At 52.4% G+C, this 20302-nt stretch overlaps 9 protein-coding genes across 9 annotated transcripts; 4 read left to right on the top strand and 5 right to left on the bottom strand.

Annotated features, from left to right (window-relative positions):
- Window positions 1-4: 4 nt before the first annotated feature.
- BO86DRAFT_408295 (uncharacterized protein) lies at window positions 5-1412 on the bottom strand (the record flags this gene model as incomplete). Its single annotated transcript, XM_025674339.1, has 1 exon — window positions 5-1412. Exon 1 carries the CDS (start codon window positions 1097-1099, stop codon window positions 5-7), a length of 1095 nt encoding a protein of 364 aa, XP_025529630.1. The 5' UTR covers window positions 1100-1412.
- Window positions 1413-2072: 660 nt separating this feature from the next.
- On the bottom strand, window positions 2073-2906 carry tif1 (putative eukaryotic translation initiation factor 4). Its single transcript, XM_025668728.1, has 2 exons — window positions 2237-2906; window positions 2073-2186 (listed from the first exon to the last, which is right to left on the bottom strand). Exons 1-2 carry the CDS (start codon window positions 2799-2801, stop codon window positions 2176-2178), a joined length of 576 nt encoding a protein of 191 aa, XP_025529629.1. The 5' UTR covers window positions 2802-2906; the 3' UTR covers window positions 2073-2175.
- A 1686-nt stretch (window positions 2907-4592) lies between these two features.
- On the top strand, window positions 4593-6575 carry BO86DRAFT_33008 (putative F-box and JmjC domain protein). Its single transcript, XM_025668705.1, has 2 exons — window positions 4593-5082; window positions 5196-6575. Exons 1-2 carry the CDS (start codon window positions 4739-4741, stop codon window positions 6385-6387), a joined length of 1536 nt encoding a protein of 511 aa, XP_025529628.1. The 5' UTR covers window positions 4593-4738; the 3' UTR covers window positions 6388-6575.
- BO86DRAFT_358169 (low-affinity Cu transporter) lies at window positions 6260-7348 on the bottom strand. The gene is made up of 3 exons (XM_025669730.1): window positions 7045-7348; window positions 6718-6898; window positions 6260-6665 (listed from the first exon to the last, which is right to left on the bottom strand). Exons 1-3 carry the CDS (start codon window positions 7241-7243, stop codon window positions 6548-6550), a joined length of 498 nt encoding a protein of 165 aa, XP_025529627.1. The 5' UTR covers window positions 7244-7348; the 3' UTR covers window positions 6260-6547.
- Window positions 7349-7760: 412 nt separating this feature from the next.
- Window positions 7761-9504, top strand: BO86DRAFT_408291 (chromatin modification-related protein EAF6/MEAF6). Its single transcript, XM_025674338.1, has 3 exons — window positions 7761-8531; window positions 8614-8901; window positions 9000-9504. The coding sequence occupies exons 1-3, from the start codon at window positions 8010-8012 to the stop codon at window positions 9291-9293; spliced, it is 1104 nt and encodes a 367-aa protein (XP_025529626.1). The 5' UTR covers window positions 7761-8009; the 3' UTR covers window positions 9294-9504.
- On the bottom strand, window positions 9504-13332 carry ams1 (alpha-mannosidase). The gene is made up of 4 exons (XM_025669729.1): window positions 12992-13332; window positions 12408-12916; window positions 10338-12330; window positions 9504-10282 (listed from the first exon to the last, which is right to left on the bottom strand). Exons 1-4 carry the CDS (start codon window positions 13135-13137, stop codon window positions 9661-9663), a joined length of 3270 nt encoding a protein of 1089 aa, XP_025529625.1. The 5' UTR covers window positions 13138-13332; the 3' UTR covers window positions 9504-9660.
- A 1211-nt stretch (window positions 13333-14543) lies between these two features.
- On the top strand, window positions 14544-15973 carry BO86DRAFT_408289 (DUF689-domain-containing protein). The gene is made up of 2 exons (XM_025674337.1): window positions 14544-15367; window positions 15438-15973. The coding sequence occupies exons 1-2, from the start codon at window positions 14677-14679 to the stop codon at window positions 15743-15745; spliced, it is 999 nt and encodes a 332-aa protein (XP_025529624.1). The 5' UTR covers window positions 14544-14676; the 3' UTR covers window positions 15746-15973.
- Window positions 15974-16336: 363 nt separating this feature from the next.
- Window positions 16337-18115, bottom strand: BO86DRAFT_446822 (HNH endonuclease signature motif containing protein; the record flags this gene model as incomplete). The annotated part of the gene is made up of 5 exons (XM_025676549.1): window positions 17848-18115; window positions 17653-17790; window positions 17390-17604; window positions 16803-17075; window positions 16337-16759 (listed from the first exon to the last, which is right to left on the bottom strand). Exons 1-5 carry the CDS (start codon window positions 17900-17902, stop codon window positions 16337-16339), a joined length of 1104 nt encoding a protein of 367 aa, XP_025529623.1. The 5' UTR covers window positions 17903-18115.
- Window positions 18116-18667: 552 nt separating this feature from the next.
- On the top strand, window positions 18668-20100 carry BO86DRAFT_408288 (aldo/keto reductase family protein). The gene is made up of 3 exons (XM_025674336.1): window positions 18668-18942; window positions 19016-19421; window positions 19494-20100. The coding sequence occupies exons 1-3, from the start codon at window positions 18816-18818 to the stop codon at window positions 19948-19950; spliced, it is 990 nt and encodes a 329-aa protein (XP_025529622.1). The 5' UTR covers window positions 18668-18815; the 3' UTR covers window positions 19951-20100.
- The last annotated feature ends 202 nt before the right edge of the window (window positions 20101-20302 follow it).

The raw sequence follows: 20302 nt of genomic DNA, 5'->3' as shown, positions 1-20302 counted from the left end.
CAGCTCAATGACCCATCATCATCGCCCTCGCAATGCGAACATCCTCCTCATCAGCCGGAACAATCGGAATGGATCGTCTCGCTCTCTTCCTCTTGCGCACGATGCCCCGATTCTCCAACACCTCAAACCAGTCCCTGACACTCTGACTTCTGATCGTCCGTCTTGAACCACTGCCACAAGCCCCGGCCCCATCCGCATCACCCCGCACAGCAACAGCAGCAGCAGCAGCAGCAGCAGCAACCTTACAAACCTCCCCCGTCGCCCGCCCAGCCATCCCAGCAACCATCACCACCGAACCACCACAGACTCCGTCCCTCCCATCCCTCCCCTCCCCTTCTCCTTCACCTTCACCTTCACCTTCTCCACCACCACCACTACCACAACAATCCAAACCCCCACTCTCCCACGTAGACGCAGTACTAGTAGCAGTACTCCCCCCCTCCCCCGTCGAAGACAACCCACCCCCTCTCCCCAACCCCAACCGCAACCCCACGCCCATACCTCCCACCAGATACCCCAACCCCGCACCGGCAGCACCGGCAGCAGCACCACCACCTGCACCACCAGCACCATAACCAGGAGCAGCACCAGGAGCACCAGCCGTCGAATCCGGCACCAGAACCTCCGTCTCCCCCTCCCCATCCCTCTCCCCATAATAACCATGAATCCGCCCATCCAAACCCCCCACCGCACCCTCCAACCCCTCAACCCTCACCCGCAACCCCTCGACCAACCGCCCCACCGTCGCCACCTCCCCGCGAACAAGGTCCTCAGCCCGCTGCACCCGCCTATCCATCTCCTTTACTTCGGCCTGCTGCAGCGCAGAGACCCGGTGGACTTGCGCGCGCACGTCCTGCAGCTGGGCGGTGAGGGCGGCGATGGTGCGCTCGGCGGCGGCGAGGCGGGCGGCGAGCTCGAGGTTCTCGCGGCGGAGTTCGTGGGCCCAGAGGAGGGTTATGGGGGTTGTTGTGATTGTTGCTTGAGGAGAAGAAGATGCCGGAGCCGGAGCCGGAGCGGTAGTAGGAGCGGTGGCTGTAGCGGTTGTTGGGGGTGGTGGTGGTGGTGGTGCTGGTTTTCTGGGAGTGGTGGTGGAGGGCATTGTGGTTGTGTCTGGTGGATGGTTGTTGGTGGATGTGGTGTTGAGTCTTAGGGGATGGAGGATGGGGTTTGTGGTGTGTGGGGTGATGAAGCGGTGGTTGGGGTATAGTTGATTTGTTGTGACAGAGGGTAAAAGGGGAAGGTGTTTGATGTGTACTGTGTACTTTGTGGTGCGGGGGTTGAGGATTAGCGGTGGGGGTGTGGATTATCTGTGGATGGTTTGGATGGCTGGGTTGGGTTGGGTCAGAGGGTAGAAAGGTGTAGATATGCTGAGTCCGCCGGTTAAAAGAATGAGGTCTATGGTGAAGGACAGAGAAGAGTGCTAGGAGACTACAACAGTAACTCTACTAGAAGACTAGATATGGACTAGCTGACGGCTGACGGCTGACTAGCTGACGGAGATATAGATACTTCTCGACAGCAACATACACAAAAGCCAGAAAGTATCATACCAAACTCGCAACACCGCACTGGCACCATAGGAAAACAAGCGGTACCTTTCTCGTCTATCGTAATGAACACAGGGATACAAGCCCAGTCGGAGCCAGGGGTTCATACACATCATCATCTCCATCTCCATCTCCCCGCATCCTTGCGGCAAAAGAGAAAAAAAAGCCGTGGAACGAGAATAATCACATTTTAAGTGCCCGACCTTCCGATCAAGTATGAACGTAACATCCTCGATCAGCCAGAGCGAGCAAGGCACAATATTCAAATGGGAAAAAGCGTGAGAAAAGGCGTTTCCGGAAGCGAGGAACCATGAATTACAGCAATAAAACCGCACGAACGTTGTCGCATCTCCATAACAAAAAGAAAAAGGAAAACCATAAACAGTAAGTATTCGACAAGAACACGCAGGACATGATGGCATGGCCACTGCAGGCCCCTGCCGCCCACTGCTAAAAAGAGAAAATGCTGGAGACACAGAAAGCCACTTTTTGAAGGATTCTCCTTTACCAAGATAAGCATGACGATGACAGAACGTCTTTCCCACCGCAGCTCACCCTTGGAGCGTTATTGGCAACTGCATTCGTAATCCGCATCGAGGGGCATGAGGTGATTCGGGAATTAAGGTGTTTAGATGAGGTCTGCCAGCTGGTTAGCATTATCCTCACTATCCTAATCAGGTCAAACTTACCAGCAACGTTCATGGGCATCTCCTCGATCTGGGTGCTGTAGAACTGCTCGATCTCGCGCATCATACGGACGTCATCAGCGGTGACGAAGTTGATGGCAACACCCTTACGACCGAAACGACCACCACGACCGATACGGTGGATGTAGTTCTCACGGTTGGCGGGGAGATCGTAGTTGATGACCAGGGAAACCTGCTGGACATCGATACCACGGGCCAGAAGGTCAGTGGCGATCAGGACACGGGAAGATCCGGAACGGAACTCCTTCATGATAACATCACGCTGGCCCTGCTCCATGTCACCGTGCATGGCGGAGACAGTGAAGTCACGGGCGGTGAGCTTGTCGGTGAGCCAGTCGACCTTGCGGCGGGTGTTGCAGAAGATGACGGCCTGGGTGATGGTGACAGTCTCGTACAAGTCGGAGAGGGTGTCGAGCTTCCACTCCTCCTTCTCAACGGCAATGTAGAACTGCTTGATACCTTCGAGGGTAAGTTCCTGCTTCTTGACCAGGATACGGACGGGGTCACGCATGAACTTGGTGGTGACCTCAAGGACATCCTGGGGCATGGTGGCAGAGAGCAGGGTGACCTGGGTGGACTGGGGAAGGAGCTGGAAGATGTCGTAGATCTGCTCGGTGAAACCACGCTAATCATGCCGTTAGCATCGCCGGTCAACCACCGCGGTCCAGTGATGAACTTACAGAAAGCATCTCATCGGCCTCGTCGAGGATGAACAGCTTCATCTGGTCGGTCTTGAGGACGTGGCGCTGGATCATATCGTGGATACGACCGGGGGTACCGACAACGACCTGGGGGCCGTTGCGGAGAGCGTTGATGTCGTCACGGACGTTGGTACCACCAATGCAGGCGTGGCACTCAATGTTCATGAAGTCACCGATGGCGATGACGACCTTCTGGATCTGCTGAGCCAACTCACGGGTGGGAGCGACAATCAGGGCCTGGCAGGCCTTGAGGTTGTGGTCGATCTTCTGGAGAGCGGAGATGGAGAAAGTGGCAGTCTTTCCAGTACCGGACTGGGCCTGGGCGATGACATCGTTACCTGAAAGATGGTTAGTCTTGGAATATGCGATAAGTGGTAAGTCGTTTGAGACGTACCCTTGATGATGGGGATGATGGCACGCTGCTGGATAGCAGAGGGACGCTCGAAACCGTAAGCGTAGATACCTGATTGTCGTCAGTCTGGTGCCCGCACTGACCCCACCGGAGCGGATCAGAATTTGTATCACATACCGCGAAGGAGCTCGGGCTTGAGGTCCATGGAGTCGAAGGAGTCGGTGATCTCATCGTAGTTAGACTCGATCTGTCCTGTTGTTGTCGAGGTCTCTCGTCAGTTCATCTGTAAAATGTCTTCGCATGGTCGTGCCCGTGGTTGCAAGAAAATTTCCATCGTTCTAGCCGAACCCTCTAGCGGGATGACCGAGACAACCCCCCCCCCCTCCCAAGCATACATCTCTCTTGACGATAACAAAAACAATATTCGCAGTTGAAAATAGTCGAAAAAGAACGTACCCTCGGGGATCTCCTCCAAACCCTTGTCGTTAGAAGCCATGATTGCGGTGTGGTTGTAAGAAAGTGATCACAAGCGATGTGCTGTGATCGAAAAAGACGGTGGGGTTTGGGAAATAAAACTGAAAAAAATGCCTGTTAGCGAGGAATGCAGCGGTAGACGATGAGGGGTAGGCGCAAAGGATGAAAAAAGGTAAAAAAAAAAAGGTAGCAGTGAGATGGAGACCTACCGAGATCACAACTTTTGAAGTTGGAAAAAAATATCACAAGACTACTAGAGTCGTAGGGGTTGAGGAGAAGAAGGAAGAGAAGAAAGATCAAGGTGGAAGGGAAGGCCAACGCCTGGTGTGGGAAAATGGGGCGGGCAGTGGAAAACCGGCGGCGGAACGAGCGAACTTTTTTTTTTCACTCCTCTTTTTTTTTTTTTTTTTTTTTTCCCCTTCGTTCTTCCCTGCTCTCTGGCTCTCTGTTTGTTCTGACGCTGTTTGATTTTTTTCTGACTTTTAGCGTTGCTTTAGTGCAGCCGAATCTGACCGCCTACTCCTTAGGCCAGATAACCCACGTTTTTCTCTTGCCCCTGTATTCTGCCGTACGCGTTTTAGTTGACCCTCAGCAACTCAGTACGTCCAACCACAAGACTCTCTCCAACGTACTCCGTACACTTGAGAGTCATTCTAAGAGATGAGGGCCTAGGTCACGGTAATGACACTGTAATGGAACTGCTTATGTCCTAAATTCTATTGCCTTTGTCCTGCTGGTGAAAGGGTATTCCTCGGTACAGTGCATGGTTGGGCATTATCTTGCCTGATTATTATTCCTTCTCCTCCTCAATGTGGGTGTTACTCAGTACTAAAATTTACTAGCGCCGTACCGCCTCTCGGCCACCCCTCCGCCTAATCGGGAAGGTCTCCAGATTTCCAGCTTTGTCACTTTTTAGTTCTACTACTTTAGATATTCTTCCCTCCCAACGCCGCAAGTATGAAAATGCCGGACATCAATTCAATTGACGGCGTCCGCGACCTGGACCAGGAGACGGTGACGCGTGTCTATCCGACTTCCATTTCCAATCCTGAACCGGAGGACGAGGCTGCCCATGATGCAATTCCCGGCCATCCATTGGGAGTCAAGCCGAGCGGCAATGCCCTGCTTGCGACGGAGAACCTGCGGGATGCCATTGGGGTCTTCAACATTCTGCCAGATGAGCTGATACTTATGCTGCTGGAACACCTTGATGGGCCCAGTCTGGTGCGCATTGGACGCACCTGTAAAGCATTCTATGCTTTCACCCGGGCTGAAGAGCTGTGGAAGGCTCTGTTTGTCGCGTAAGTTCTAGATACCACCCTGCCATGGGTTGCCATCGCCCAGCGGCGATTTGCCTCACAGGACATGACCCCATCCAGTGTTCCTCAAGCTCAGCACTGACATGCAGCGCCAGATCACCCCCCGCCAAGTTTACCTGGAAAGGCACATGGCGCTCCAGCTACCTCAACATCCCACCCACGGAAGTGTGCATGTTGGATTGTTCGAATCTCTATTCCGATGTCCTGCACCGGCCCTTCCACTGCGCGCATATCAGTCTCGATCCCTACGTCACGGGCATCCCCGCCCGCAACCAGATCGCCCGTTTGCCCGATCTCACTTTCGAAGAATTCAACGAGAAATGGTCCGATACGCCGTTCGTTCTTACCGAGCCGGTCAAGCAATGGCCCGTATACAAGAAATGGACCATGGATTCCTTGCTCTACGACTATGGCGAGACCATCTTTCGCGCAGAGGCCGTCGATTGGCCATTCTATAGCTACGTCGAATACATGAAGAATAACTCCGACGAGAGCCCGCTGTATCTCTTCGACCGGGCCTTTGTCTCCAAGATGGGGCTTAAGGTCGGACAGCTCGATCAGGAACCCGAGGCCGCCTATTGGCCGCTTGCCTGTTTTGGCGAGGACTTCTTCTCCGTGCTGGGCAATGATCGGCCCGACCGACAGTGGTTGATTGTCGGGCCCGAACGGTCTGGAAGTACTTTCCACAAAGACCCAAATGCCACCAGCGCGTGGAACGCGGTCATTCGCGGCTCCAAGTACTGGATCATGTTCCCTTCGTCGTCCAAGCTCCCGCCTCCGCCGGGAGTCTTCGTGTCGGAGGATCAGAGTGAAGTGACCTCTCCCCTCAGTATCGCCGAGTGGCTGTTTGGATTCCACGCAGAGGCCCGGCGCACACCAGGCTGCGTTGAGGGTATCTGTAAAGAGGGAGAGATCCTTCATGTGCCGTCCGGATGGTGGCATTTGGTGGTGAATATTGAGCCATCTATTGCCATCACGCAAAACTTTATTCCCCGCGCGCACCTGAGCGCTGCCCTCGATTTTCTGTCTAACAAGGCAGATCAGGTTTCTGGATTTAGAAAGGACGTGCAGAATCCCTACGACAGTTTCTTGGCTAAAATGCAAGAACAGCATCCAGAGCTGCTGAAGCAAGCGCAGGAGGAGCTGAGGAAGAAGACAGAAGGCAAAAAGAGAAAATGGGATGAGATTGTTCATGGAAACGCAGACCAGGAAGGGGCTGATGCCAACGAAGGTGGTGGGTTCAGCTTTGGCTTTGGTGGTGATGACAGTGACATCGAGGTCCCTTGAGTCCTTTTTACCCGAAACAGCAACAAACGACAATTGCAGAAGTCTGAGAATGACTATGCTGAGCCACCATTGCCTGAATCATGCAGCCCGGCGACACTCATCCCTCAATATATCTTGAGAGAGCTTCCCGGGATCCAAGCTACCCAGCTTGCGTGGCCACCTAGTGACACGCAACCGTCTTGCTAGCGGAGGTGTCGTCTCCGAACGCCAGATATCCTACAAAGGCACCGACGGCGACAGCTAGCATAACAAAGCCATTATAGGTCATGAAAAGCAACCTGCGCAGCTCAGATCAGTCCATGTCGATAAGAGGGTAGTCAGGGAACATACATAATGAAAAAGCTATAGAAGACCTGCACAGCATACAATGACGCCATGGTAATCTTTCCTCGCTGTTCGACGGACTTTCGGCTATCCCTACCTACAACGAGCTGTGAGCCACCGTTTGGGACAGGCAGTGTCTGGCTGGGAGGGTCATTGGCCGGCGGAGAATCGTCGTGGATTTCGCTGCCTTCAACTCAACAAGCGATTTGTCAGGCGCATCATCTCAGCAAAGGCATGCATACAACCCATGACTATGAAAGAGACGACAAGATAACCCCGATGCCGTTCCCCTCCGCCACCCGCATAGCAGAAGCAACGAAAGATCAAACTTACCTCCGACTGCGGCGGTCGTGTATGCGCTGAGCCTCTTCGCATGTGCCACCTCGAAACGCCTTGTAAGCTGACGGACGCCCTCATAGCCGGCGGTCAAAAGCACGATAAGTAGAAGTGAGATGAATAGAGACAAGGTGCCGGTGACCCGCCACTGCGGAAAGACGATGCAAAGATTCTTTGTAGACCAGGTGAAGAGCATCTAGGGAGCGTTAGCAGGGTTGTCTTAGGGCAGGGTGGAGAAAAAGCAATTATATCGCCGGGGCATTTAAGAAAAGGCGGAACACGAGAGAAGAACAAAAGTGATCCTCCAACCTACATTCATACTACACTGTCCCATGTCCATATCACCGTGGTCATGGCCATGGTCCATATCCATTCCCATATGGTGCATCGAATGATCCATCTTTGGTGCCGTGAGATGAAAGAAACAAGTTCCGTGTCAGCTTGTACAAACGAGTTTCTCACCAGAGCAGCGATACAGTAGCAGCTTTACAAAATATCGACACTGTCCAGAGAGCCTCAAACAAATTGGTAGTCAAGAGCAGTGAGCCAGGAAGTGAGAAGAGGGAGAGATGGAAGTGAGGGATGGCGTAAGTGCCTATCGGAGTAACTCACCAACAAACCAATCCGCCCCAGATGCAAACCAGCCAAACAGTGCTTATTGATAAGGTCTGCCGAGCAATTGATCTTCAACCCGCCGCAACATTCATCTCCATCCATCCATTCCGATACCCTTTCGCAGTTTACACGACTCCGCGCGCCATTGAATTAAGACTCAACTGCCCCACCGATCAGCATCGCCATCCTCTACACTCGTGTCGCACTCATCCCTCTATCCCGCAAACAAAAGCGGACTCAACCCGAACAGAGCCCTCGCGCCCGCGACTCACCACCTCAGAGGTCGCATCCAAACCACACCTCCCAGCACCGAATTGCGCGTCACAACCTCCTTCCTGGAAGCAAACATGGCCTCACCCGCCCCCGTTCCCACTGCAACAGCAGGAGGCTCAGTTCCCACGCCCTCCCAAACTCCAACCGCAGCAACAGGAGCAGCAACAGCTACACCCTCGCACCTCCGAGACATCACGCAGCAACTGAGCGCAGACTCCAACTCCAGCTCCAACCCCAATCCCAATGCTACCACCATCACCACCAACAACACCAATGCCACCACAAACCCCACCCCAGCACCAACAGCCACAACCACCGCGCCCGCGCCCGCCGGACCAACCCCAGGCACCCCCGGCACCCCCGGAGCCACCGCATCCCACCCCACAGCACCCACAACCACAACGACAACAACAAACGGAGCCACCGCACCCTCCACCACTGACCCGACCCCAGCCCCAGCACAAACAGAAGCAACCGCATCATCAACATCAACAACAGCCCCCTCAACCGCCAACCGCGGCCTACCATACTACGAGAAACTCCGCCGCGAACTGCGCGACACCCTACAAAAGAAACGCCTAATGGATAAGAGCATGGTCCGTCCGCCCACCTTGCCCCCTCCTCTCCCCAAACCACTCAAACCCCCTCAGTAACAGTAACACTGACAAACGAAACCAGGCCCAACTCGAAGACCAAATCTACCGCTTCGAACAATCCTACCTCGAAGAAACCACCGCCGGCAACATCATCAAGGGCTTCGACAATTACATCAAGGGCTCCTCGACCGGCGGCGGACTAGGCGCTGGCGGACTCTCGCTGTCCTCCGGGGTCGGAGGTGGAAGTGGTGGGGGAGGTGCTGGTGCTGGTGGAGGAGGCAGTGGAGGCGGCGGCGGCGGTGCGCGACGGAAGGCGCCCGTCACCGAGGCCGACCGCGTGTTCTCGAGGAGTTCGGCGAGTTATATGCGGGTTCGTTTCTTCCACCAAAAAAAAACCCCCCCTGTCGGGAATATGAGCGTTGTGTTGTTTGAGGCACCAAGTGGCTAACCAGATGCAAAAATGTTTAGGACTCCCCCGCCCCATCATCCGCCCAGACAACCCCTTCGCACGCGCCCACGCCTAATTCCACCTACAACGGCTCCTCGACCGGCAAACCCGGGAACAACGGAGACGCCTCCTCTGCGGCAAATAGCGTCAAGGGGCAGTCGTCCAAAAACAAAAAGAAATCCGGCGGGAATAAGGATAAGTCTACGGCGAACAGTAACAACAACAAAGACAACAACAACAATAACGATGAGGATGCGACGGATGGGGATCGGCCGCCGACGAAGCGCTTGAAGATCACTTATGGTCGGGACTAGTTTCGTGGTGTATGGACGGTCTGGGTTTGTTGTTACTAGGAGTTTGATTCTCTTGATACGGAGCTTTGGCGCGGAGAAGAATACAAGCTAGCTCGATTTTCTGGTTCTTTTTTGTCTTGGTATGGCAAGGATGGCTGTGTTCATCTTTGCGGCGGGGTGCTGTCTGTATCTTACTTTCGTGATATCCTCTTGTGCTGTACTGTACCATAACTACCCTTTGCATTGTTGGTGTTGATTCATGTTTTGACTATATACCAAGAACAACATCTGTGATCAATGAACAATATGTTTTCCGTTGTGTGGCGGTCTGATACAATTGTCACTACAATGTGGCTGACACCGGTGAGTGAAACACAACGCACAAAAACTATAGCTGCAGACGGTACGTCGCCACCTCGAAGGCCCTCAGCTCGATATCAATATCCGTGGTGCCTTCGGCACGTTGCACAAGCGCAAGAGGAGTCTCGTCGTCCTCAAGCACATTGCACTTCCAGGCCTTGCTGATGGGGAGCTTGGTGCGGATGGTGCCGCGGCTCTTGCCTCCGAGCGACTCATAGATACGGAGGATGACACTCTTACCGGAGCGCCGAGGCAAATTGTCTCGGGACACGTCCTCGTCGTCCTCGCCACGCTTGATCACATCAATGACCAAAGACGGGTTTCCGGAGAGCGCAACCGATTTGAACGCGTCGCTGACCTCCTGGCCGCTTGCCGCTTCGAGGACCAGAGGATGGTTGAAGCTGTACCCGGCTCGAATTGTGCGCGCATCCAGTGGTCCTGCATGTGGGAGGATAGCATAGCGGATGTGATGCCGGCCCATATCTGCGTGGGCATCTGGCGCCTTAGGGGCGCGCAGCAGCGAGAGACGCATCAGGTTGCCGGCAGTGGCGAAGCCATATTTGGAGTCGTTGAGGATTGACACTCCATAGCCGTACTCGGACAGGTCAGCCCATTTGTGGCAGCATACTTCAAACTTGGCCATATCCCAGCTGAATGGGTTGTTAGTGATAGATTTCAATTTTGCTGCAGATATGGTCAACTTACTTGGTATTGTAATGCGTCGGACGCCGAATGATTCCATATTGTGTTTCATACGACGCCTCCGTGTTAGTGATGTCCACAGGGAACTCGACCTTGAGGAATCTCATGGTCTCACGCCATTCGACCTCACTCTCGAATTCGACGTAGGAAGGCTGGGTTCCGTTCGCAGCAGTGAGGCTGATAGTGGTCTTGATCCAGCTATTCTCGCTGATCTGCGTTTCGCTAACGACACTGACACGGTAAGGATCCTTCTCGGAAATGGTCGTCTTTTTATAGTGCAGTTCCTTTCTGGAATCGAGATGGAAGACCTCCACATCCCAAGCCTGCCAGTAAAGAGGCTTGTCGTCGAAAATGACCAGTTGCCCAGCCTTCCCGCCCTTGGGTATGATTTCACGATCCACTTCACGGTCGTACAAAGATGTAATCACACCGTTTTGGATATCGAGTCTGAGGTTTTCATTCTGCAGGCGGAAGACGCCAGGCTCGATTTCGGAGACTGTAACAGCAGGACCTGCCTTGGAAGGAGCAGGGGTTTGGCATCGAATGAGACCAGTTTCTCCATTGACCAATATATACTTGGGACCGCCCGAGGCTACAAGTTCAGAGGGAACTTTGACAACTTCGGAACGGAACCAAGGTAGTGTGTTGAGTGCGACGAACTCCTTGCTAGTCTTCTTCTTGCCGATTCCCAGAGCTCCAAGCGCTTCCTTTCTGGCCCTCTGACCTGTTTCAAAGATTTGCTTATAGAGCTTGTTCGAGTCATCATAGCACATCTCGATGGAACTTCCGGGAAGACAATCGTGGAACTGGCAGAGAAGAACACCCTCCCACATGTCATCAATATCCTTCTTAGGGTACTGATAACCTTTGTCACCATGAAGCGATGCCAGAGTGGCAAGGTACTCGATCTCCCGCAGTAGGAATTCAGATTTGCGATTGTTTCGCTTGTTGTTGGCTTGCGTAGTGTACGTGCCTCGGTGGAGCTCAAAGTACAGTTCGCCATACCAAGTTGCGAATTTGGTACCAGCTTCCGCCTTCCTTTCAAGTCGCGCAAAGAAGTCATCGACAGATTCCCCCATCTTCACGCGAGGAAGCAAGCCCACCTTGTCACTCATTCCGCGGCAACGACGCAACTTCTCCAGATGTTCAAAGGTTGGGCCACCTCCACCATCACCCTTACCGAAGACCAAGAGCGATGTGTTGTCCTTGTCCAGCGATTTATGCTGAGTCACACTGCGTTTGACATCGCCAAAATGGGCGCTCGCAGTGTAAGTCTCGGATGGAGGCATGTGACACATGACCTGACTCCCATCCAGCGCCACCCATTGGAAGGTAGTGTGGGGAAAGTTGTTAATATTATTCCAGCTAAGCTTCTGGGTGAAGAACCGGCTCATTCCAGCCAGACGACAAATCTGAGGAATCTGTGTAGAGTAGCCAAAGGTATCTGGAAGCCAGAAGGTTGTACAACGTTCTCCGAAGTGACTCTGGAAGAAGCGCTGTCCGTAGAGAAACTGTCGCACCAACGACTCGCCGCTGGGCATGTTAGTGTCGTGCTCGACCCAACTGCCACCGATGGGCTGAAAATGCCCCTTCTTGACCCATTGTTTGACGCGATCGAACACTGAGGGGTAGTATTCTTTCAGCCATTTAAACTGCTGTGCTTGGGAACAAGCAAAGCGATGCTCCGGATAGCGATCCATCAGATCACACTGGTTCGACCAAGAGCGGGCCACCTTACGCTTTGTTTCCGCCCAAGGCCAGAGCCAGCAAGTGTCGATATGACAGTGACCGATTGCATAGACGATGGGATCCGTGTCGGTGTCATATACCTGCGAAGTGTCGACTTTGTCGCCGATATACTTCCTCGCAATCTTGCGGCCCTCTTTGATAGACTCTTGGCTCCCATTGCCCGCAATGAAAGCATCAATTATGGCGTTAGTCACCATGTTGGCCTCGTGCTTTTCCCAAGAATCTCCCGGGAACTCTCTCGCAGCATCTGAGCACAATCCCAAATTAGTGTGAGGCAAGACAAAAGGCAGTATCAGATGAGAGACTTGAGGGCTCGCAGCATACCTCCAATGATCCAGAAATCATAAAACAGCGCCCGTGCTTCAAGATTCACCGCAGTGATCTGAGCTTTACTTAAGGTGAAATATTTGTCGGGCGAGGGAGGCTGAATGGAATCTCCACCAGGGGCGTTACCAAACATGCCGTTACAGGCCATTTCAATATAAAAGACATGTTCCTTTCCGTCGCGCCAGGCGTCGGGGATGATCCACTCGATGCGCTCATTTCCACCGGTGAGACCTTGCAAGGGCCGGCCATCTTCCGACCAAATCAAGCCTTCGTTATTGGCATCCCAATGGAACTCCAAGCGTTCCTTGTCGCGCATGTCATAGGGAACAGTCAAGCGGATGTGAAACCAATGGGTCGACCAGCTTGGACCAAATGAGGCCCCAATGTGGGTGGGTTTGAATTCATGAGATGTGGCTTCCTTGAAGGGTGGACGCTGCAGGTCGGGGACGGAGTATACGGAAAGCTTGACATGGTCCTCGTCGGAGTTGACAGCCTCGTAGAATTTGCTGAATTGTGGTGTCAACAAAAGAACTACTGTGATTGTATAATAAAGATAGTAGAATAATTTGAAAAGAACTTACGAGAGAAGGTTCTGGCCCTGGTATTGACCGGTGGCAGTGAATTGCTTGAGACGGTCGGTGTAGATGGATTGAATGCGCTGGCCGACGGGGCCTTGGGGAGTCCGGGGAAGGGCGCTGGGAGCTTGTCGGGGCATGTCTCCACCCATCGCCGCGGGTCTAGATTGGGGGAGTGTGAGTGGGAGGATGAAAGAGCTCAATGATGGAGAAACCGTCCCAAAAGAAAAGAAGGGACGAGGGAAGAGATGGGTGATCGATTGCAAGAATTGGAGATGAAGAAGATGAAGAAAGAAAAGAGATGGAAGGTTTGTTCAAAGAGAAGAGGAGAAGAGCAGCAGGAAGCGGAGGTAAGAGGTGGAGGTGGAGGTGGAGAGTTGCCAGGAACGGCCAGGCACCCTGCCGGTGACATACCCGGGTCAGCTGAGCCCGACAATCTGGGGTATCACAACTTGATTCAAGTTGACTGGCTGGGCCTTTGGCCATATACATGATACAGTATGTCTATTGATTTAGACTTGTCTGCTACGTCTTGCCTACAATGCTACTCAAATCCATCATTGTCCTCTCTGACCAGGCTGAGAGACGCCTTCATCCCATGGACTCAGCAAACAATACAATCAGTTCCTGTGGCACCACCAATGAAGGCTCAAAACTACAGTGAGTGGTAGCCTGGAGGCTACTAATTCCTACACATTGTCAGAGAACTTTGGTCAGTTTTTGTCTACAAGCCAAGGCAGCTACACTGCATCTGTTTTGGTAGCCGCTTTCGGGGCCTGCATTGCGGAGAGCGCCTCCCTCTGGAATGCTTCCTCGGATGAATGCACTGTACTGTACATGACTTCACTCTAAAACAACATAGCATATCATCAGAGAGGATCCATTCTTGCTCAATAATTTGAGATACTTTAGACATAAGACCCTCGACATCTTCTGTCACATCAGTAGCAGCCCTCAAGTGAGACACTTGAGTCGCTCGGTTATCAGTGACATCATTAGAACAAGCGGGGAAACACGAGGACTGCGCAACTATAGACAATCACAAATTAGTGATGGGTAACCCGACTTGAGTGCCTTCATGATAGTTATCATTCCAGGTATGAGAGGTGATCTGTTTTTAAGAGGCCACCGTCAACAGTAGAAAATGCGTCAGAACAACCTCAGTCTCAGGTTGGAAGAACGATGGATAAGAAGATAAGATGTTCTCACGACTGCGGGGCAGAGAACGGCGGAGGCATGCGATTAGCAGGAGGGCAACAGCACTACTACCAACCATACAACCAACCAGCCTGCAATCCTCTCAGTAGTTAATGATACACACTAACCTATCAAGTCTCTCCAATTAACACCTGGTCTACAAGCTCGTAACTTATCATTGATGGCATACTCGGTCTCCTAAGTCATCTCCTCGGAAGAGAGTATCGATTTGTCATCTCGGCTGAGTAATCCGATAACCCGCGACGACAATCTCTGCCACATCCCCCACCGACCAATCACGTCACAGTCAGATGACGGTTTTTGAGTCAGCCAAAAAACGAAGTCCAGTGCCGATTACTAGGTACGCAGAGACGAACGCCCATTTAATCTGCCATCACAACCACAATCTTCTTGGAGACACAGACGCAGATCACATTTCACCGCAGTCACTCCTTCATATTCAGAACACGAGCAATACAGGAAGACCAGTCGCAATGGCTCCCTCGTTCGTGACCATCGACACCACTCCCGACTTCGACCTGACTCCCCCACCTTCGGTCAAGTCCATCAACCCCTCCTCACAGCGTATCCTTCTCCTCGCGCCGCCCTCCATCGCCACCCACGAAGAGAAGCTGCGCGACCTCTTCACCACCTATGACCGTTCCACCACCGACCTTCAGATGCTCGACCGCATAGCCGGTGGTTTTGCCTCCCTCCCCGCCGATACATACGACCTCGTCCTCGTCCTCACCGACACCGATGGCACACGACGCTCCGAGGCCCTGCAGCTTCTCAACCGGAATGTTTACGGCGCGCTGGTCCCCTCCATGAAGGCGGGAGCGAAGTTCCAGACTCAGGATAATGTCTTCGGGGAGGCTGAGGAGCGAGAGGCGGTGTTGGCGGGGCTGGTGAAGACGGACAAGGGCTTCGAGAAGGCCGATCAAGGCAAAGTGTTCGCCATCCCCCTCCGTCGGAGCGGAAAGAAGGACGCCGCCAAGAAGACGCCCATTGCTGCCGCTACGAACTCTCCCCTCCCTCCTCCCCCCGCTGCCGCCGCTCCTGTACAGTCTGCCCCGCCACTAGCGATGGGCATCATCAACGATGACGCCGACTACGGCGATGACGACGAATTGATCGACGAGGATGAACTGTTGTCGGAAGATGATCTGAAGAGACCCATTCCTCGTGAGTATCCAACCCTCGCCACCATTCGTATTGTCAAAAGCATCTCCCTAACCAGTACACTCATCTACAGCCCCCGAATGCCAACCCAAGAAGGGTCGAAGAAGACGCGCCTGCAAGGACTGCACATGCGGCCTCGCCGCCCGAATCGAGGCGGAAGAACAAGCGCAGCGGGAGAAAGCCGACAAGGCCCTGAACGTGATGAAGCTCCAGACCGACGATCTGAACGAGTTGGACTTCACCGTGCAGGGCAAGCCCGGCTCATGCGGGAATTGCGCCCTAGGCGACGCCTTCCGGTGTGATGGGTGTCCCTTCATTGGTCTTCCGGCTTTCAAGCCCGGCCAGGAGGTCCAGATTATGAACAATGTTGTGCAATTGTAGCGTTGCTTTTTCCTTCCTTTGTGCCTTGTTTTGTGCTCTTCTTAGCGGAGTTGGTTACGGGGCAGGTAAGTTTAACGGGGTATCGGGGTTTTCATTTTTCTTTCTTCTTTCAATTCGGGGACCGGACAACAAAATAGATAGAATCTTCTGATGAAATTTTGGATGAAATGATGTCAGCAACTACTAATCATATCATTATCATGTTTATCTCCTATCCGATCAATGCAGACTTTCAGTGCATAAGCAAATCACTGTAAGCAAATCACTTTGCCCTGGCCCGGCACAACTTTCCACGCGTGCAAAAAAACAAAAAAGAAGAAAGAAAGAAAGAGATAGGACCTCTTATTAGGACACAGCGAAATTGGCTGCGGGTTAGAGTGAGAAATGTCCGTACTCAATATTCGAGTCACCATCATTGTACCAGTCCGGTTGTCGTGCGATAAAATGGTATCGCCCATCCGATTTCTCCCCCAGAATGGGATATAGCTAATTTTTGTTCACAGAATGTGCCTTAAGAGTGATTGCACCAGTTGTTCATCCCGTGAGGCGTCCGGCGAGTGCAGACGCAATAATCAAGACTCGCTGTCCTCGCTATGCTCCTGTGTAGATGACACCTTCCCCCTCATCATCACTAGGGGTTTCACTGTCACGTTCTTTGGCCCTCTCTCTTTCACGGTGTTCAGCTCGCCAGCATATTCCTGCACCCGGCGGGATGCCGAAGTCGGAATCCAAATCTTCTTCGGACGCGTCGGCCACACCACTCATAGCAAGCACACGATGGAGAAGCCACTGAAGCTGGAGTAATTTGATGGAAGGGAGGGGAAGATTCACCGGATCAGTGGTACGCATAGTGAGTGTCTCACCAGACTGGATCTTTTCATCGGTTGCTAGCTTGTATGATGTCGCGTAGGGCACACCGTCCTTGCTGTGTGAGGTAAGATTGGGGCAAACGGGCGACGGCGACCGCCTCAACGACTGTTCTGTCCGGTAAGCCATCGTGGGGAGCCAGAACAGCTTTAGTTAGCGTCAGGGTCTTTTCATCCGCACTAAGTTCCACTGGGTAGAGGGCAAACCGCCCCTTCTCCCATAACTTGTGCGCAATGTTGCTCAGACACATGAGATGAGCGCAGTGCTCGGTCCCTTGAGGTCCAAGGATCTCTGCTTTCCACGATTCAACTCTCTCTGATGTCCAGAAGAGGGACAGGGTTTCCCAGAATTGCGCCTGATCTGCCTTACTTTGATGACCTAGGGATACAGGGTAGATATGGGCTGTTTCTATGGGTTCCCTGAACCCAGTGATCACGCAAGTGGACTCATCCCGTAATTCGCACTAAGATAGGTTAGTAGACGACCATGTCACCTTTGGGTCTAAATTCAACTAGTTCCTAAGCAGATTCACTGTAAGCAGATTCACTGTAAGCAGATTCACTGTAAACAGATTCACTGTAAGCAGATTCACTGTAAGCAGATTTACTGTAAGCAGATTCACTGTAAGCAGATTTACTGTAAGTAGATTCACTGTAAGCAGATTTACTATAAGCAGATTCACTGTAAGCAGATTTACTATAAGCAGATTTACTGTAAGCGGATTCACTGTAAGCAGATTTATTGTTAAGCAGATTCACTGTGAGCAATTGTAGTTACGGCTGATATCATGCTAGTGGCCGCCTTCTGGGGGCTTGGGGTAGTAGGTATTCTGGGGATCTTGGAAGGGGACTGTCGTCTGATGGGGCCAGCTACTCTCTTTCCGCTAGATATTACTTCGTGGAAATCTGCATCTGAATTTTCATCGGAGATCTGGTCGTTTTTGCAGGCACTCTCAATCTCGTCTCTGGACTTCCACTTGGGACGTGCACACCCTGGTGTCATTAGCTTGGAGTTAGTTGTAGTGAGACCACAGTACATACCAATTGTAAGCATCTCTGAACAATCCTGCTGCCTTAGACAGGATTTATATAACAGACGATGCATATTACTCTCTCTCAGACGCTTCACAAGCTCCTTCAGTACCTCAATGTCACTAAGCCTTATACATGCCCATGATGCTGAAGTAACAGTGGTATGTCTACCGAGTATGCCGGTGAGCTGTTAAACAACTGCACGGCGCTCCTTGTCGACCAATTCATCCCCTGGTCCCACAGAACCGGCCATGTACATAGATTTGAAAGACGTGAGAGAGATGGGCAGATGAAAGGAGGGATAGTTTAGGAGTATTCTTTCGATGGTCGATTAAGCAAGGCCTTGAAGTAGGAGCTTCTGTTTTATCTGCGTGTGACAGGTTTTAAGTAGTCTTACGCGATTACTCATTTGTGATGGTCAGTTGACTGGTTCATTTGAGAGGTGTGGCATCATCGAGGCGTTATCCATCAGGAAATCCGGACCTTGTGGCCGTCGGCCAGAGGAGAAAAGAAACACCTAGGATGCTGAACCATGATGAGATAACTAATTGAACATCCCTCACTGGTACCGGATCTCGCTACCCCCTTCCAGCGAAGTAGTCTGGCGGTTAGTGATGGGTAATTACCACTTTTTTTGGCAACTTTACATACGTCACGTAGTAGACTATCAAGGGTAAAACTTCATTACAAGTTATATTACACCAAGAGCATGTCACGTGATCAATATAGGCTTAGACCAACTGGCTAATAACTGTAGGCTTTTACCCACGATAGGTAAAAATTTATATATCTAAAGAATATATCTAAAATATGTATATAGAATTATGTGATCTTGTTACTGATTCAACATTACAAGCAATCACTGAATTTGCCTCAAAATTCATACATTTCAGTTACGATACGCCTCACTACTGGCGGTCGGTGACCGAACCGGGGGCGGATTTAAGGCGTGGAGATAAACAAAGCCGATAAGATGCCGGACTACGATCATAAAAGCTTATCTTCGTAATTCTTTCGGATACTACGGAGCTACGGAGCTACCTACGGAGGTCTCGATTCTGTATAAATCCTTCATTTCCTCGTCAACTTTGGTCCCAATCAACAATCTAAGCTCTCAATCTCCTCCAATATACCTGAAATCACCTCTCATACTCACCTTACGCATCTTCAACATGCCCCAACTCAACGGCAAGGAAGTAGGCCCCATCGGCTTCGGCCTCATGGGTTTGACTTGGCGCGACAAGCCATGCTCTCAGGAGCAGGCCTTTGAGACTATGCGCACCGCTCTGAAGAATGGATGTGAGTGACACCAAATATCCTCATCGCCAGTCCGCGAGCTCTCTTCGACAGTGTGCTAATCTCCACGATGCAGGCAACTTCTGGAACGGTGGCGAGTTCTACGGCCCCGTGGAATACAACAGCCTGGTCCTCTTGGAGCAGTACTTCGAGAAGTACCCCGAGGACGCCGAAAAGGTCGTCCTCAGCATCAAGGGTGGGATGAACCTGAAGACGTTCAAAGCCGACGGCAGCCCGGAGGGTACTCGCCGCACCCTCGACGACTGCACGGCCCAGCTCAAAGGCCGCAAGACGATCGACCTGTTCGAGTTCGCCCGCCGGGACCAGACCGTGCCCATCGAGACCACCTTCGGCGTCATGAACAAGGAATACATCGCGACCGGCAAACTCGGCGGGATCTCGCTGTCCGAGGTCCGCGCCGAGACGATCCACGAGGCCGTCAAACACGGTAAGGTGGAGGCGGTGGAGGTTGAGCTTTCGCTGTAGGTGTTTCCCCGTCACACCATGTCTCTACCTAGTACTCTCTTTTCTCCCCTAACCGCATGTGACATCAGATTCTCGACGGAACCCCTGGAGAACGGCGTGGCCGCGGCCTGCGCGCAATATGGCATCCCGATCGTCGCCTACTCGCCCATCGGCCGGGGCATGTTGACGGGCCAGTTCCAGAAGTTCGACGACCTGCCCGCGGACTCGATGCTGCGCCACTACCCGCGCTTCCAGCCGGGCAACTTCGAGATCAACCTGCAGCTGGTGCACCAGGTGGAGGAGATGGCGCGGAAGAAGGGCTGCACGCCGGCGCAGCTCGCCATCAACTGGACGCGGGCGCTGTCGCGCCGGCCCGGCATGCCCACCATCATCCCCATCCCCGGTGCGACGACGGCGGAGCGCGTGGAGGAGAACAGCAAGCTCGTCGACCTCACGGATGAGGAGATGGCGGAGTTGGATGCTACCCTGGCTAAGTTTACGCCGGCGGGCGATCGCTACCCTGCCTACGTTCCTACGAACACCTAGAGCTCCTTCGTGCAAGACGGGATTTGCAAGGGTGTTTCTGTATAATGAGATTGTGCTTGTACAGGCAAGATTTGGGAGAAGTGAGTTGAACGCAAGGCCGTTAATCCATTTAGTCGAGTTGCGGAGAAGATAGCATCAATTAATAATCTGACTTTCTGAGATTCAACGCCTAGCTTAGAAGTCAAGTAAACCTAAATAACAAAGTAGACATGTGATTGAAAGAGCTGGAGTAGTAACAGTAGTAACAGTAGGAATAATAGTAGTAGTAGTAGTAGTAGTAGTAGTAGTAGTAGTAGTAGTAGTAGTAGTAGTAGTAGTAGTAGTAGTAGTAGTAGTAGTAGTAGTAGTAGTA

This window comes from Aspergillus japonicus, assembly GCF_003184785.1.
Source record: "Aspergillus japonicus CBS 114.51 unplaced genomic scaffold BO86scaffold_12, whole genome shotgun sequence".
Taxonomy (NCBI): domain Eukaryota; kingdom Fungi; phylum Ascomycota; class Eurotiomycetes; order Eurotiales; family Aspergillaceae; genus Aspergillus; species Aspergillus japonicus.
The sequence above is the reverse complement of the archived record's forward strand: the minus strand, read 5'-3'. Positions and strand labels throughout refer to the sequence as shown.